The 17,427-nt window shown below is 37.3% G+C and overlaps 1 protein-coding gene across 10 annotated transcripts in view; it reads left to right on the plus strand.

The window, feature by feature from the left end:
• CCDC68 (coiled-coil domain containing 68) overlaps positions 1-17,427 on the plus strand; it is a 52,497-nt gene that overhangs the window by 13,873 nt on the left and 21,197 nt on the right. For 8 of the 10 annotated variants that reach the window (XM_067699026.1, XM_067699033.1, XM_067699029.1 and 5 more), the window contains 6 exons: positions 3,284-3,492; positions 4,625-4,711; positions 6,248-6,388; positions 7,387-7,512; positions 9,051-9,179; positions 14,746-14,828. In XM_067699026.1, the coding sequence (XP_067555127.1) occupies positions 3,376-3,492; positions 4,625-4,711; positions 6,248-6,388; positions 7,387-7,512; positions 9,051-9,179; positions 14,746-14,828 (683 nt within the window). In that variant the 5' untranslated portion in view covers positions 3,284-3,375. The remainder of the gene's footprint in view (positions 1-3,283; positions 3,493-4,624; positions 4,712-6,247; positions 6,389-7,386; positions 7,513-9,050; positions 9,180-14,745; positions 14,829-17,427) is intronic. The other 2 variants (XM_067699035.1, XM_067699034.1) reach the window with 2 other exon arrangements.

The following is a 17,427-nucleotide window of genomic DNA, read 5'->3' on the forward strand; positions in this document are numbered from 1 at the left end:
GAGTAAAACTTCATCTGTGAACACTAAATTTGAACTTCATATAATTTTCATGTGTCCCGAAATGTTATTCTTCTTTTGATTTTTTTTTTTTTTTTTGAACCATTAAAAGATGTAAGAACCATTCATAAGCTGTCCTAACGGGCTGGAAGCCAGACTGAGCTCCCCGCCGTGGTTTGATGACCACCACTCCAGCCTGACCACCCCTCTCTCATTTCCAAACACATCATTTCTTGTCTCTGTGGGCATTTCTTTTACTTCCAGCATTTAAATGTTGTTTTGGACTAAGAACTTAATCCCGGAAGAGACTTCAGAGGACCAAGTAACAGAAGTAGTTCCGCTCACATCCTGCAAAAAACAGACATGCAGAGCTGCTACGGCCAAATCAAGTTCCCCTGAAACAAATAGAAGCCACGGTGGCTGTCTAAGAGGATTTAACAAAAAATGGAAAATTCTTGGCATACTCTGTCAATTTCATTGAAGATTAAAGGATAAATGCAGGACTTTGAGTCATCCCCAGAAGCTATTTAGTTTCAAAGTGATGCTAGCAAATATGAAAATTCTTTGTGTGTTTTAACAGCATAGGTCATTGCTAAATTTTAATTTTTTTCCCACTAGGGAATCTGACCTTAATGTGATAGAAACACTTTTGATCTTGGTGTCCAAAAGACAAAGGTTTGAGTTTCAGCTCTGTTAGTTTTACTGTGATCTTGGGTAAATGAATAGCACCTACTAGATTCTTGGCTTCCTTATCAGTAAAATGAGATTAATAATCCTACCTTACAGGACTTTTATTTTATCTTATTTTTTTAGTCCTTTACTATTTATTATGAAAATTTCAAAGAGAAACAAAATAGTAGAGCACTGTAGGGATCCCATGTGCCCTCACCCAGCTTCTACAATTCCGTGCATTTTATCAAACTTCTTTCATTTTTACCTCACCCCATTTTTTCCTCTCTTTAAATACTAGAGTAAAATACTCTCTTTAACATTTCAAATGTAATATTATCTCACCTGCAAATATTTCAGTATGTATAACCAACAGAGAAGATCTTTCTAAGGAATATCAATTCCACTATCACACCTAAAATTACAATAATTACAAGTAATGCTTTGCAAAATTGCAATAATTCTTTAACATCATCCGTTATCCAGTCAGTGGTAAAATTCCCCTACTTGTTTCAAAAATGTCTTTCTATAGCTGGTTTATTTGAATCAGGAGCCAAAGAAAATTCATATATTGCATTTGGTCATATGTTTCTTAAGTCTCATAATTTCTGGCAACTTCTCTTCTCTTCTCCCCATCTTTCTTCCTATAATTAATTTGTGGAAAGAATAATTATTTGCCCTGTAAAATTTTACATAATCTGGATTTGGCTGTTTGCAACCTTCACCTTTGTAGAGTCATTGAACAGTTTCCTCTTTCTCAGATGTTTACCGTCAGTAGATAGAGGGGCTGCATACTTCATAGGTGATGCTTTCTACTTGTGCTTGTACCACATCTAGAGAGCAGAGCGTCTGGTTGTCTCTTTTTTAGTTTTCTGTTAAGGTTGATTAGTGGGGTCCCTCGAGTTGATGCATTCTTCATCAAGCTCTCACCTAATGTTTTTAGAGCTGGTTGATGACTGTGGCTTAGATCCATTACTTCACAAGGGGTTGCAAAATGTAGGTTTTCTAATTCTATCAGTCCTTTTGGGTTTATTAGCAGAAATTCTGTAGCAAAATTTTCCTAATCAACTGTTTGGTTACCAAAAAATACATGGTAAATTCATATCATAAAGGCAAGACCAATGCTTGTTGGTGTCCCCCTCACCCCTTTTTCTGGGCTAATTTTTAGTATAATCATGGCCCGTCTTCATTGAGTTTGAGGATTGTTGTCGTTGGTGGCGGTTTTTCTCTTGTCAACATAATTTCAGGAATTAAAAAAGTTTTGATATGTTTTAATCCATCACAGTCATTCCTCTTCAGGTTGGTTTCTGTGTCTTATTCAAGTAGTATTTGGTTACTATTTTGCTTTCTGGTATGACAAGATATCTCAGGCTCACCTTATATACTTCTTGCTCCAGATCTAAATCACTCAAGAAGCCCTGGTTGCATTTTAGTAGAAAATAATGTACTGAGACCATAGTCTGGGCACTGGGAGTGTTAATTGCTTCTGTTTCTAAATTTTCAGTGGATAGACTTGGAATATACATTTTTAAAGGAAAATAAATCATTATTTTCTACTCATGGTTCCAGTTTGGATTGTAAGGTTTTTACGTAACATTTTTGGTTCTGATTTGGATTTCTTCTTCTCTTATGCTAAAAATCTTGGTTCTTAAGACATTAAGACCATGACTTCTTGACTTTATTCTACATCATGCATTTATGTGAGTGAGTCATGTGAATGTTTGCACACACATATAATAGTTTCAAAATAGCAATACCAATATTTCCACTGAAGTATTATTAGTGAATACGGTTTAAGATTGTTTGGGGATTCTTTTTGTTCTTAGGACATATCACATCTGGGAAAAATAGTCCCTGGTGCATGTTTTAAAGTCACTTCAAGTAATTCATGAGGATATGCCACCAAGTTTGTATGCAGATATATTCATTTGTTTTATTAGTTTTTTATTTTTGAGGATTTTATTTTTTCTTTTTAACTTAGTTTTATTTTATAATTAGGTAAAATAATTACATTTTTCAGTGTCAAAATTACAGATTTTCCCCTTCTATCCTACTCTCTCTTCTTAGAGAAATTATATGTATCCTTTTCTGCACCATGCTTTTTCACTGAATAAATATATCCTAGAGAAAACTCTATAGAAGTAGGTAGTTCATTCAGTCAGTCCTCTTTTTGTGGGCATTTGGGCTTTTCCAAATCTTTTACTATTACAAATAGTTCTTGAGTAAATGGCCTTTACAGGCTACTGAGAGTTAAATAACATGCAGTACATTAGAGGTCTCTGTAAAGTATAAAGTGATATACATACATGTATATAAGTTTTATATATATATATATATGATTTTGTTATATTATTAGCCCCACAGACATTTATTAAGCACTTACAGTGTGCTAGAATATGAATATGAATAAGGCATAGTCTCTACTCTCGAGGTTTTATAGTCTAATTGATACTGAATGAAAAGAAAATTTTCCCATTTTTCATTCTCAGTTTAATTTTTAAGTTTCTAATCAATGACTGTTTCAACTGGTGTCGTTTTAATATTAAATTAATTCCTGAATTTTGGATATATACAGATTTCCATAATTTATAATATTTTTTACTATATTTGATTACAGTGCTAATACAGAACTCCTTTCAGTTTACAAACCACATAATTATAACATCAAGGAGGTTAGTTTTGTCCAACTGATTTGGGCTGGGCTTCACAATGACAGCAGTAACAGTGACCACGACAGTTCCCCTGAAGGGGAAGATAGAAGATAATTCTGCCTCGTATGAGTCCACATCAGCTCACATTATTGAAGAAACTGAATATGTGAAAAAGGTATGTGGGCACTGGAAATCATGTTACCATGGTATGATTTTTTACAATAAAGTCTGATATGAATTAGTGGGCTTTGTTTCTCCCTCCCTAGAACATGTGAGGAAGAACAAACCTAGCTTGGCAAAGGACAACCTTGATAGCTGAAATTTAAACACATGCGTTGTCATTTCTCTTGAGGGTATGAACCTCTGTTCCTACACTTGGACTAAAACTGAATAAAGGACCAGGAGGGTTCAGAACACCTATCAGCACTTAATTTGTCCCACACTATTCACCACTGCGTCCTACTGTTTTACATCATTTCTCAGTTCTTTCATAAGTATTGATACTTTGTTGCCAAGTAGATATTTATGATGCCTGCTGAATTTCTGTCTCTCCTTACCTTGTTCCTTCTCAAGCAGTTCAGAGCCACTATCGCCAATGACTTGTACATGTTGGCATGTTACTTCATTAAAAATGTGAAATCTTATGAGAATCCAATGATAATGTCTGACAAAGGTATATATTCTCATGAACTACTTTTTAGAACAGATGGAAAAATTTGGACATAGCTAGTTTGTGACTTAGAGCGATTAATTTATCTTTGAGTGTCTTGCAATTCCATAGGTCACCAAGACACGGGGCTTGTATTTCATGCATAAATTTGTATGATCTCCTCTGAGTAATTATTCTCTAGTAATTATTAAATAGTAGTTATTCTCTAGTAATTACTAGAGAGTAATTATTTTGCAGTAATTATTGGATAGTAATTATTTTGTAGTGATTACCAAATAGTAATTGTTTTATAGTAATTACCAAATAGCAAATTAGTACTAAATTACTATATAGAAAAAAACAGAACTAACTAGTATTAAATACTAATTACTAAATTGTAATTATTTTGTGGTATAATATTCATTTGCGTTATATTTTAGGTTTGCCTAAGAAACAGTTGTAAAGACCAAATGCTCATTTTCTGCAATCTAAACAATATTAGCCTAAATGCAAGTTAGGTCAATGGCAGTCATTTAAATCTGAGATTGACACAGATGTAATACTTCCTAGATAAATTTGGTACCCTGTAACTGGTATAGAAAAAAAAAAGTATTTGGTGTTAAATGCCTTTGAAAAAAATTTTTTTCTTTTCTTTTAGATTCGAACTACTCTGGAAAAGATCCGAAATCAAATATTTAAAGATGAAGTAAGACATAATAGTACAAATCACAAACAAGATGCAAAGGTAATGAATTCATCAAAATGTACCACTTTTATTCCTTCAGTAAATGAACGTAAAGCCATATAGACTTCCTTTAAATAACTTTTTGATATTATTAAATTATTCTTTGAATGATGAGTATTAAATATTTTGTTGGTGTCTAAAGATGTTAATGGGCATATGCATATTTAACTACAGATGTCATTAGTAGGATCAGATTGGAATGGCCAGGTCTTACTTGAATATTTTAAACTTGGCTTACTTATCTAAATTGTATGGGAAGATATTGGCTCAGCTGGGATACATACAGGTTCACCTGGGCCACACCAATGGACACCCAGTTGAAGCCATTACGCTGCGTGATCAGTCAATAAGCTTAAATGCACCCCCTCCCCTGTGACCAGCCTTTTATTCTTAAGGTCAAATGATGTGCACTTAGCCTTGTCTGGATTATGCCAGCTTAGACCTCACCTGAGCCACATGCACCTCATCAATGTCAGTGTTATCCACTCTGCAGGATGGCCACAGAGAACACTAGAACATAGCGTAAGATGTATAAACAGAGTCTTCTTTATCATCCTCAGCTCCTAAACTAGCACAACTCACTCCAATTATTTTCTTAAGTGCTCTGAAACTGAAAAAAAGATGAATGTTTGTGAATGATAGGAAAGATCAAACATTCAGTTCTGACTATGTTGAGTTGCCTATCAGAGTGGAGGTTTCTGATGGAAGTTGGATATCTGATTCTAGAGTTGAGGGTAGAAGTCTGGTATAGAAGGTCCAGGCTATAGGGTAGAGATTTTGGGAGTAAGGATGGTATTTAAAGTTCTGAAACTGGAGGAGATCACCGAACATATCAGTGTGGATAGAAAGGAGAGAAAAGCTAAGCATCTAGTCCTGAGATTTATGATATTTAGATGTTGGGAAGAAGAAGAATCCATCACAGGAGGCTGAGAAGTGAGGCTAGTGAATTAGGGGGATAAACAGGAGAGAATGGAGCTACTGAAGACAAGGAAAAAAATGGGTTTTAGAAAGTGAAGAGGGACCGCTGTGTCAAGTGGCGTCCGTGGGTTAAGTAAATTGAGGGCTAGTTATCGACCTTTGGCTATAAAAATGGGGAGGTTGTTGGACACCTTAATAGGAATAGCTTCCTGGGAATGCAGATGAATTGTGTTGCCAGTATGTCTGCCTCGGCCATCTCAAACCACAGAAGGTCAGCAGACAAGTTAGATTAAAAAAAACAAACAACTGGCTTTGTGGATATCATTTATCTCCTTAAAAGGTCTTAATAGTATATTTTAAACTGTAGGGAATATAAAAGGCATGAAAGATGTACTTCTACCTTCCTTTTAATATAAGAATCTATTCAAATTTGAGCAAATAGAGAGGCCAGCTGCGTTTCATCTGGAACTTCCCATTGATATTTGAGATTCAAAAGATGTATTTGTGTTGATCTGAATCTTCCTTGAAATATGTAATACTGAGAGATAATTATTGTTATCAGAGTTAGTAGAGAAAAGGAAAAGTCAGGTGAATGATTTTCTTGTTTGTTCTTTTCAGCACTGTCGGCACGTTCAAAATGGCCTTGACTCTGAAATGGACCCCTCTTGTTGCAGTTTGGATCTGCTCATGGAAAGGATAAAAGGAAAAGACCTACAGCTCTTAGAAATGAACAAAGAGAATGAAGTGTTGAAAATCAAGGTATGAGCAGTAGGAGAAATTTCTGATTTTGTACTTTGTGCCAGTAGGACAGATTTGTGGATCTGTGAAATTAGATAGACATCCACACACATCCATAAATCCACACATGTGCTCACATACTTAGAGGAGCACTTTTACAGTTGATCAATTAAATCTCACTGTTTTATTCTGAAGGCGATTTTTATTATTAAAATAATTTTACAAAAGTTCAACGGGCAGAGTTTCAGTTGTACAAGAGGAATAAGTTCTAGAGATTCACTGTACAGTATTGTGCCTATATTTAATACCGTACTGTACACTTAAAAATCTGTTAATGGGGCAGGTCTCATGTTAAGTGTTTTTACTACAGTAAAATTTAGAAGTCTTTATATATGTAATAATTAGGTATTAAAAATGGCGTATTAATTAGAGCACTCAGTCAAATGTCTCATTGTTTTGTTTAGCTAATCTATTGTTGGGTGCCTTATAGTTTCCTTTTCTGGCTTATTTTATATACAGTCCTACAGTGATTTAGTAGGTAGATCTTTGCAGCCATCCTTGATTATTTCTTTAGGTTAAATCTTTGAAAGATTCGTGACACATTGTCGATATTGCCCCTAATACTTCAATCTTGTCCTCCTCCTATTTCAGGAAATATGTCTTTTAGTACTGTTGTGGCCAATGATACGAAAACGCTTGCAAATACGTGTATATGCTGATGCGGCACTGGGGAACACTTTGCAGGGGTGTGGTCTATATATGCAGGGCACTGACGTTCATAGAGCTCGCTTTGGCCTGGCCAGTGCAAATCACCTGCATGACAGCCCCAATAAATAGGGGGTCCTCATTTTATGTTTTCTTCTTACCAGATAACAGCATCTTTCCTCTTATCCATTGTCTATGAAGGTGCAAATGGTACGGTTACAGCCTCTGTGTTTCTGGTTGCCCATCAAACAGTTCTGTCTTTAACCCTTTTTATTGTAAAAGTCAAAACATGCACAGTGACCTTTTGTTTCTAGCTCGAAGCCTCCAGAGAAGCAGGAGCAGTGGCTCTGAGAAATGTGGCCCAGAGATTATTTGAAAACTATCAAACACAGTCTAAAGAAGTTAGAAAGAAGCATGAGGACAGTAGACACTTACTCCAGGTACCGAGCTAGCAGCTTGCATACTGGTGGACTAAGCTCCAAGCTGTTCAAGTCTCTCTTCTGGGGAGGAGTTAGATGTGAAACAAGCAATGGCCACGTGACTTGGCAAGACCTTGGAAGGGCAGGCTGCCCGTCTTCTGCCCTGATCTCCCCCCACCCCTGTTTAGCCTGGTACCCGGATATTATGCCTCCCTTGCCCAGAGCCCTTCCACCCAGCCTAGAAATCAGGGCTGGCCTCATGACACTGGCCAGTGGCTTCTCTTCTGGTTCTGCCTTTGACTAACTAGGTGACCCAGTTTGAATCACTCTGACTTGACTCTAAAATGAAAAAGTTGGGCTACATAAATGTTTTCAAAATTTTTTTGGTCCTGGAATACATTCTTCAGAGTAAACGAACAAAAACATGTATGTGTATGTACATATATATATATCATATAAAATTATATATTTTATATTTAATATATAAATTAAAATATAAAATCATACAAATATATATGTGTGTGTATATGGGTGTCTCTATATCATAGACACCACCTACACTTTGTTTGTTTTTGAATCTGAAATATGTGTCCTAGGGCCAGTAAAACTTTATCTGGAGAATGTATTCTAGGACTGGAAGAGGGAAACGTGTGTATGTGTGTGTTTGCCAAAACTCAAAACAGGGAAGCTCGTTCAGGCACGGGTAGGGCTCCTGGGTCTCTGCCAGCTCAGGCCCTAGGAGGGTCCCCAGGGAAGCACAGTGGGAATCCACTGCATAGGCGACACGCCCTCAAGCTTCAGGTTGGGGTGATGATGGTCACAAATGCCTAGGCACGCAGGGTGCAGGTAAAGTACCTACGTGAAAGAGTGAGCAGGTGTGTGTGGACGGGAGTGCCCATGTCCCAGCAAAGGGAGTGTCTGGGCAGGAATGCCCACCTGGTATATTCAAGGGAAGTCAGACACTTTTTTTTTCTAACCGTAAAATCTTGAGTTCTATTAAACACACAAGCAGATGTGGGTGCGCATGTCAGTTACAAGTCAGTTGAAACACTCCCAAGTGTGGCCTATGGGCTGCCGCTGAAGACTTCTCTCCTATGTCTTTTAGTATAACTCCTGCTATACGCCTAGGAGATAACCCCCTGACACAGCGGGGATAATTATTCTGCTTTTATGACACTTTCTGGTTAAAAAGAAAACACTTTTTATTTGAACGTATAAGATTTTATTTTTGTTCTAGATAAGTTTTGTTGAGAAAAAGTCAAAAGTTTTGCTTTTCTTAAATTTTTGTCTCTCTTTCTTATACCAGTTCACAGAGTATGCTTTATGGTAGCAAATGTCAACATTCTAGAAATAATATTTATATGTTATTAATTCTCCATTGATTTAGTGTTGCTGTAGTCCATCAGGTTTATTTTGAAGAAAGACTGAATTCAAGGAAGTAATTCTAAACAAGTGTGAATTATTACATTTTTTTGGCGACTCAGAAAATTTTAGAGGGAGATAATAGCTGTATAGGTTTAATGAAAACGATAGTCTGATAACTGTTTTTCTGACAAAAGGTTAACACACTTGAAAAAGAACAGAAATTGAAGCAACATGTTGAAAATCTGAATCAAATTGCTGAAAAGCTTGAAGAAAGACATAATCAAATCACAGAACTGGAGAACCTTGTACAGAGAATGGAACAGGTAGGCCTCTGGAGAATTAAAGGGATTTCTTCCTGACAGGGTTAGGGTGAGAATTAAAGAAGATAATATGAAAATAAATAACATTAAGTGAAAGTGTTCTTTGCAACTCCTAAGATCTTAGGATGTACTCAATAATGTTCATTTCTTCCCTTACACGTTTAATATGCTGTGTATTGTAGTTACTGATTTACCTCTTTACAAATACTGCACTCGAATCATTATCTGTCACTTTTTTTTTCTCGTAAATGTATGGCTTAGAAAGGGGAAACATGTGAGGCTATGAAGAGAAATAATGGAAAAAATCACAAAGTCTACCTACTGCTAGTAATAATATAGCGAATCCCTGTAATTACAGCATTTTTATGTATTGGAGTCAGTGAAGTGTTTATCTTTGGCCACCCAAGTCCCCTTTAGAGTTATAAAAACCTATGACTGCCCTAGGACAGGTATAGTGCACAATTAAGAAAAGACATTCTTGGGACTTCCCCGGCAGTCCAGTGGTTAAGACCCCACGTTCCCAGTGCAGCGGGCACGGCACACGGCTTGGCCAAATTTAGGGAAGAGCAATAATAGAACAAAAGTTATTAAAAGTTTCATGCAGTGTTCCTTTAAGTAGCTGCCCCTCCAAATACACACAAAAGGTTCGCACATAAATTTCGTTTTGCATGCCTTAGAATTTAGATAAACCAAGCAATATTTTTTAATAGTAAAACAAACCAATAGAAAACTGGCATCTTTGAAACTGAGTTGGAGTAGATAAGAATACAGACTTTAACTTCTAGTAAATGTTGCCCAGTACATTTTTATATTTATTACATGAATTCCCTGATTTTCCTCCACTCTGCTCAGTCTTACTTTTTTTTATGAGTCTCCTTGAATTGAGGCTATTTCAGAAACATCACTTCAAAAGCATCACATTTCAACATTCAGGATATTTGCCTGAGAAACCTTGAGTAATTTTTTACATATTTCCCAAGAATTTAATTTATAACACTGTGAGTTTGGCTGAATTGGTGATCTTAATGAAGGTCCTATGAAGAAATCATGAAAATTAAATAAGCCCAACCTTAACTGAATCTAATAATAATAATATACAGCTACATCTGTGTTGTACGGTGGGTGATGCTGAGTGTTTTACTTTAGCCAAAATCACAGGGCTAGAATGTCCTCAAGTAGCTGGTTTGCCCTCGTGTAACAGTTTATAATTATGATGTTTTGGACAAACTGTAACATTTGGATGAATACTTTACAATGTTAGAATATTTATCCTGTAATAAATAGTTTAGCAAACTAAGACAGCACAAGGAACGTTTGCATTTCGGAAAGGAAGACAATTCTGGAATGCAAATAGGGTTGTTTAATCAAAGTACTTGATTAACCAGCTTGACATTTAAATGTAGATTTGCCATCACCTCAAACCCAGTAACACTGGGTCATGTTTACTGGTCAGCTGTCAGTCCCTGAAAGTTAATAAAAATAATAGTGTAATGTAATTTCTATCTTCTAGAAACCCCAGGAAATCTGTACTGGATGTGAGTTCATCTCAGAATTCCGGGGTATAGTCACTGGACTATTTATTCAACAAATATTTGAGCTCCTACCGCCTACCAGGCAGAGCTCCAAGCTAGATATCTATTTGTGAATGAACCAGATACAGTCTCTTTGTGGAGATTGCAATGTAATATATCTGGGTTGTGTGAGACTCAAGGAACTGCCCAGATCTCCTTTCATTCATTCTCCCAGGGGTCCTTAGGGAAGCTGACATCCAACTGAAGGTAGGGATGGACCCCAGAATAAGGTTAAGTGGCTTAGAGACTGGCAGACATTTTTGAGAAGTGATGGCCTAGCATTTGTCTTGATATTGACCCATAATGGAGAGCTGTCTCTAGGAGCTCTGTGACATAGTAAGTGGACAGAATGCCCATCGTTCAGCAAGGCCATGCAGGAACCTTCCAGAACATTCTAGTTCAGTGACTTCCTAGAGTGGAGTCTTTTGGAATCTCTGGGAGGTGGAGGTAGGTGGGGATGCAGTGGAAGGAAAATGTGCAGGAGTTTTATCTTTATTTTTTAAACATATTTAGTTTAAAGATACATTACTTTTGTAAAATGATCACGCAAATAAATAAAACTATAAGAAGCAAAGCTTGGTAACATCTTGGTCTAAGGAGATACTGAGAATAAAGGCTGTGATGAAGGGTTTCTCAGGAGGGAAGTGTGTATCGGAATGAGAGGAGGGGGTACTGAGACCTTTGTATTAATAAGAAAAGGCCATGAGTTCAAAAAGGAAATGAAAATTAAAAATAAACATCCACAACAAAGGTTGATAAATACTGCCCTGGTGGTGGGCACCCCCTGGAGAAGGATTCATTTTCTACTCACTTGCACGAGCCACTGCTCCAGTAAATAGCCATTAGTGGTATGAGGTCTGGTAATGAACGCATTACTTAAAACCTTCACCATCTGTCCCACTTTAATCAGGAATGCAGTGAGAATGAATTCCATAAACACAGCGATAAGCCAGCAAAACCGCCCAGTAAGAGCATTTTAATACGGCATATGTCCCTTTGGCTGGCAGCGCACTTCTGTTGCATCATATTTGCTTTCCAGTGTCATTGATTTAGCTCTATTAGCATTTTAGAGCTCAAAGGCTCTTTTGAGACCACCTAATTCCTCCTCATCATTTTATAAACGAGGACAGTGTGAATGAGGGACTATTCCACCGTCCTCCACTTAGCAGTTCACAATCCTTTCCATTATGCCCACATCTTCTCTGATGTGGGATAAAAGGGATGCCATTGGTTCCTAAATCATTTAGATGTTAACATATGGCAGTGATTTAAGTTGGTGTCCACTCCACCTTGATCAATAAGGTGCGGGGACTCTTAGACTCTTCAGAGGTGTGGTTTTGGCAAGAGTGGATTACCCACTGGGTGGTGCTGTGAACGCCTTTCCCTTCCCAGAAGACACTGTCCCTGAGAAGTGCTAGCTGATGTAGTGTGATTTTCTGTGTTGTCAGAGAGGCAGCATTAAGAGTCCAAGCTACAAGGACCTACTGTATAGCACAGGGAACTCTACTCCATATTCTGTAATAACCTATATAGGAAAGAACATGAAAAAGAACGGATATACATGTATGTATAAATGAACCACTTTGCTGTACACCTGAAACTAACACAACATTGTAAATCAACTATACTCCAATATAAAATAAAAATTAAATTAAAAAAAGAGTCCAAGCTAAATACTGGAGGCTTGACCAAGGCAGAACATTTATTTGTCCAGCTGTCTGGTCTCCTTGAACCCTGGTGATAAAGATTCATGAATTGAGAGTAAGTCCATTAGAAAGAATGTTTGTTAAACACCATTTTTCCTCCTATAAATTCAAAATATATTATCAGTGATGTGTTTCTTTGATGACCCAAGTGTCATAATAAGCTTGCAAAGAGTATCTTGATCCCTCAGATCAACTAAGGCTACACCAGAACAGTATCTAATATATGGACAAGAATGCTACAGGAAATTTTTGAAAAAGTATAAATTTTAAAAATAACAGAGCACATAGGATATGAAGTATTTGGCACCTTCAAATTATTATATATTGAGGTCCTAATATGTTTCAGAGAAGCATGTAGACCTTTCACATACATCTCCAATCATCCCAACATTTCAATATAGATAGTATTATCCCCATCTTAGGGATGTTCAAAAAGTCAAAAACATGACTCAAACAAATATAGAATGAATACATGTCAGATGTTTTAGTCAACTCATTAATTAATGAGGGAACCAGTAAGATTGTAAAGCTGGTTTAAATAAAATATTTTTTGAAATTGGCTATTTGCATGCATTTTGAGAAAAGGAATGTAGAATAGGATTACTAGGTTAGATACAAAGGTAGTTAATATTCTTTAAGGCAATAAACCATAACCTTTGGGATTACCTTTTCTACCAGGCAGAAACCTACAAATTAACATGCAACTTCACAAAGTCAGGGCTCTAATCAAATAATAAAGTCACACGCAAAGAAATTCTCCAAGAGAATTAAAAAAATCCTTGTGTCAGGTTATTAAACAATGACCCAATATGACATTAAAATTATATATTTTGATTTACAAGTTTTGGTTAATTTTTCTTAACAGTGATAAGGTCTAGAAGGGTTAAAACCTTGGCAAAACTTAACACAGTCACCAAGTTTCAGAACCAGTTCTGTCCATGTCCAAAGACATTCTGAGATTTTTGCTCTAATGGCACTGTCTTGTCTTTTACCCATATAAATACTACAGAAGGAATGATTTTAAACAGCTTTGTAAATACTGTCAAAACATCTATTTCCATCAGATATAAAAAAGAACACAATCCTCCCAGCTTGGTTTTTCATGGACTCATCTATTTTCCTGTTGGATATAGAGAGTTTGGTTTAATGGTGACAATCAGAGACCTCTTTAGGGATTCTTTCACAATGTCAACATTTCTGTTATATCCTAATTAGGAAGTGACTTTATCACTTATGACTTTGATCTTTCACTAAATATACATTTACTACTTTTCTACCTCGGACAGATGCCATGTAAGCAGGTAGGTATCAAGACAAGTGCAATAATATCCTTGGATACCAACAACTCAAGATTACCGGAGGAGAAGCAGGTGGAATGATGGGAGAGCCAGTGTCTAGAGAGAGATGGGCAGGCAGTTAGCATTTAGGGTGGGATGGAGAGACAGAAGAGAAGTTTGACTGAGCAATGGACTGGGGGAGGGGCCAAAGCAAAGCTCTCCAGAAAAACGTGGTTAGTGAAGACAACTAGTCTTGATCTGTCCTTGAGCGGCTTACGTTACCGAGTCCAAAACCGCTCTGCTCGCCGCACGACAGGCTAATAAATCGGAAACGAGGTGTTGAGGCAAGGAACACGACTTTATTTGGAAAGCCGGCAGACAGAGAAGACAGCGGACTAAAGTCTCAAAATAACCATCTTATCGGGGTTTGGATGCCAGTTTCTTTTATAGCACAGAGGGGGAGATGAGGAAGTAAAGTAAAAAGGCTAAGTTTTGCAAATATCACCTGGAATGGCCAGCCTCGGGGAGGGGATGTGTTAATTTCTTCTTTTTTGCAGCCATCCATGGCTGGAACAGGGTCTGGATGTTTCCCTGATCAAAGGCAGTTTGGTTTAACATTCAGACAGAGGGGCAGGGTTCCCCGAGGCAGGCCGTTATGTATAGACAGTATCCTTTTAGTGAACAAAAGCAGTGGAAAGCAAAGGTTAAAGTAAAAGAAACAGATTCAACATGTAGTCAGACCTGGCTCTTCCCTGTTACACTTGTAAACCATGCTGGAGAATGCCTGCCCCGGACTTCACTGGGGTGGGTTGTAACAGCTCCGTATGAAATGAGCTCTTTAGCTCAACACATATTTCTAGTATTACAAGAAGCATCTTTTGCGAACAGTTTGCAAGAATTCCTTGCTGAATACACACGCACATAGAGAGAAAGAGAACGAGAGAGAGAAAGACAGAGAGAGAGAGAGAAATAAAGGAAAAGAAATGAGCAAAAATTGTATTTTATTTTCTCCTAGGAAAAGAGGACACTGCTAGAAAAAAAACTGTCTTTGGAAAACAAGCTGCTGCATCTCAAATCCAACGCTACATATGCTAAAAGGTTTGCAGATCTCCTACGTAAAAGCAGTCCCTGATATCTTTCCTCTCTTCAGGTCCACTGACCAGTGGATAGAAGGCAGCTATCCCCCAAGGGAAAGGAAGCCTGAACGTGCAGGAGGAAGGGAGATTTCTTAGCATTAACAGCCGTGTGCCTCTCCCTCCCTACCCACTGGGGAATCTGGATGGGGCAGAGGTCACTGGGGGTACAGGGAAACTGGTGTGTGTATATGTGTGTGGTGGCTCGTTAATCCTTTTGAAGAGTGAATGAGCCTGTCCCCTCCCTGTTTACCCTTGGTGCTGAAGAGGATGCTGTTGAGGTCTCCATTCCCCTGATGCTTCTGATTTTGTTAATGGATCTCCGCTACAGCCGGCCTTAAATTAGCTAGCCCGCAAGTGGAATTGTAAGATAGTTTTGTCGTGCTCCCAACTTCGTAGAGAATGAAGGAAATACTGTGAAAAGCATCCTTAGTTCTTGGGACTTACTTACAAATATTCGTAATTCACAAGCAGTCCTGGTCCTTGTGTGCTGGGGTAGGGATGGATTTATGGGTTGATGGGTATCGAATGGCTTGACTACTTGGCTGCTGTTAGAAAAATTCTCTGGAATGTCATAGAATAACTCATATCATATGAAATCTCCTGAACTTTTTCTTTTCTTTTCCTTTCCTTTCTTTTCTTTTAATTCTAAACCTACCACAATCATTCTATATTCTGATATAACATCCAAAGTCAAATCTATTTCAAGATCTTAGTTTATCCATCTAGACCTCTTGATCTAGGCACTATTATGAATCTCAAAATGTACACATTCTTATTCTCATTTATTCAATAACATCTGCTCAGACATCACTTTCTCTTGGTCTTTTGATTTTTTCCTATCTCCTTTTCCTTTCCCATTATCTCTCTTTCTCATCATTGGACCTCATAAGCCAAAGTCCAGAACTGGGCTGACCCTGGCAATTGTACCTACATATTTGAAACACACTGGGATACCACTGATATTAATTTCCTCATACGCTTCCCTGTGAACACGCATATAGCCCCAGAAGGTGGATTTCTGAGTTTCATAGCACTGTACTCTCTGTAGAGAATAAAGGAAATATTATGGAAAATATCCATAAGTCTTTGGAATTACTTGTATATACTCATAATTTAACTCTAAGTAAATTTTTGGCTTACCTCTTTTTTTTTTTTTCCCTAAAGAGAGCTTTTCCATGCAGCAGAACTACAGCTGGTACACTGTGCCTTCCATTAAGAGTCCAGACAATGAGTTTGATTTATTCTTTAAAACATGATTTTTTATTGATAATAGAGGTTTTGTCAGTCTTTGAGCCAAAAATGTAATGATTTTAAAAACCAAGCTGAGCTATTCTTTCAGTTCTATTATATATGAGCAGTCAGGATAAAGAATTCTCAAAAAGCTCTTGAGGAGGTTTTAGAAATATCTTGAGGGAAATGGAGCTTCTGTGTTTCCAGAAAGGTGTTTGAACATCCTGGCTCGTGCAGTTTTCATAAATTGCAGGTGTCACAAATATTTATTTTACTTGTTATTTTGAGCCGTGCGTAGAGGTATTCACTTTGCTAAGTGACAAGAAAATGAAATCAGTATGAGTCAGATTCTTTTAGTTAAAACAACAGAGACTTGGTTAAGCTACCATAAATAGGACTTCTGTTAGGTTAAGACTGAATAGATATGGCCATAAAGAAGATGTACTCATGGGAAGACAGGAGGACAACCCTTTAGCACCTAATGTGATTTGAAAAACCAGATTATTTTGCTGATCCCACTTAGTGATGCGTGTTTATGCAGTTTCACTCTTTTCTTGTTCGTCCTGGATGATTCATTACCTTTTCCCACCATTTTTCACCAGCTGGTTTGTATTCTCTGTATTTTCCTTTCAGATTCCAGAGGAAAGAGTCTGACTGGCCTAATATTACTTCCTGTATTGGACAGATAGATCATCTTGACCAACCCCTGCATTGACATCCAACCAATAGCCTTTGGCAGGCGTCCCCTCCCATCTTTGTGGGTGGCCTCCCCTTACTCAAAGAATAGCCTAGGGCTTCTTCCCTGAGCAGGGGGCTATGGGTGATTTAATTTCCCTTAAACATAGATAGTTTGATAGGTGCCATGACTTTCTTGAATTGCAGTGAGTTTCATTCTACAATTTTGATAAAGAGATAAAAAAATTCAATATGTTGTAACTTGGCATTTCTAATATTAGAAAGCGTCTCTGAGGGTGATAACTTTTAAGCTTTTATAATTCAGAAGAAAACGAGTTTCTTCTTGCACATGGACTTGTATGTACCAGTATATTAAGCTAATCCTCACAATTACTTTTTTTTTTAAACATCTTTATTGGAGTATAATTGCTTTACAATGGTGTGTATGTATATGTATAGCTGATTCACTTTGTTATACAGCAGAAACTCACAATTACTGTTAACGGGAGTAAAAAGATTTGGCAGAAGCCATCTTTTTTAAAAACAAGGTTGACTCCATATTTCTACTACCATCACTACTAACTGACACATCCGTAGTGCCTTTCGGTTTATAAAGTAACCTGAGGGACCTTATTTAATTTGATCTTTCCACGGAC

This window comes from Pseudorca crassidens, chromosome 12 (genome assembly GCF_039906515.1).
Source record: "Pseudorca crassidens isolate mPseCra1 chromosome 12, mPseCra1.hap1, whole genome shotgun sequence".
Classification (NCBI taxonomy): domain Eukaryota; kingdom Metazoa; phylum Chordata; class Mammalia; order Artiodactyla; family Delphinidae; genus Pseudorca; species Pseudorca crassidens.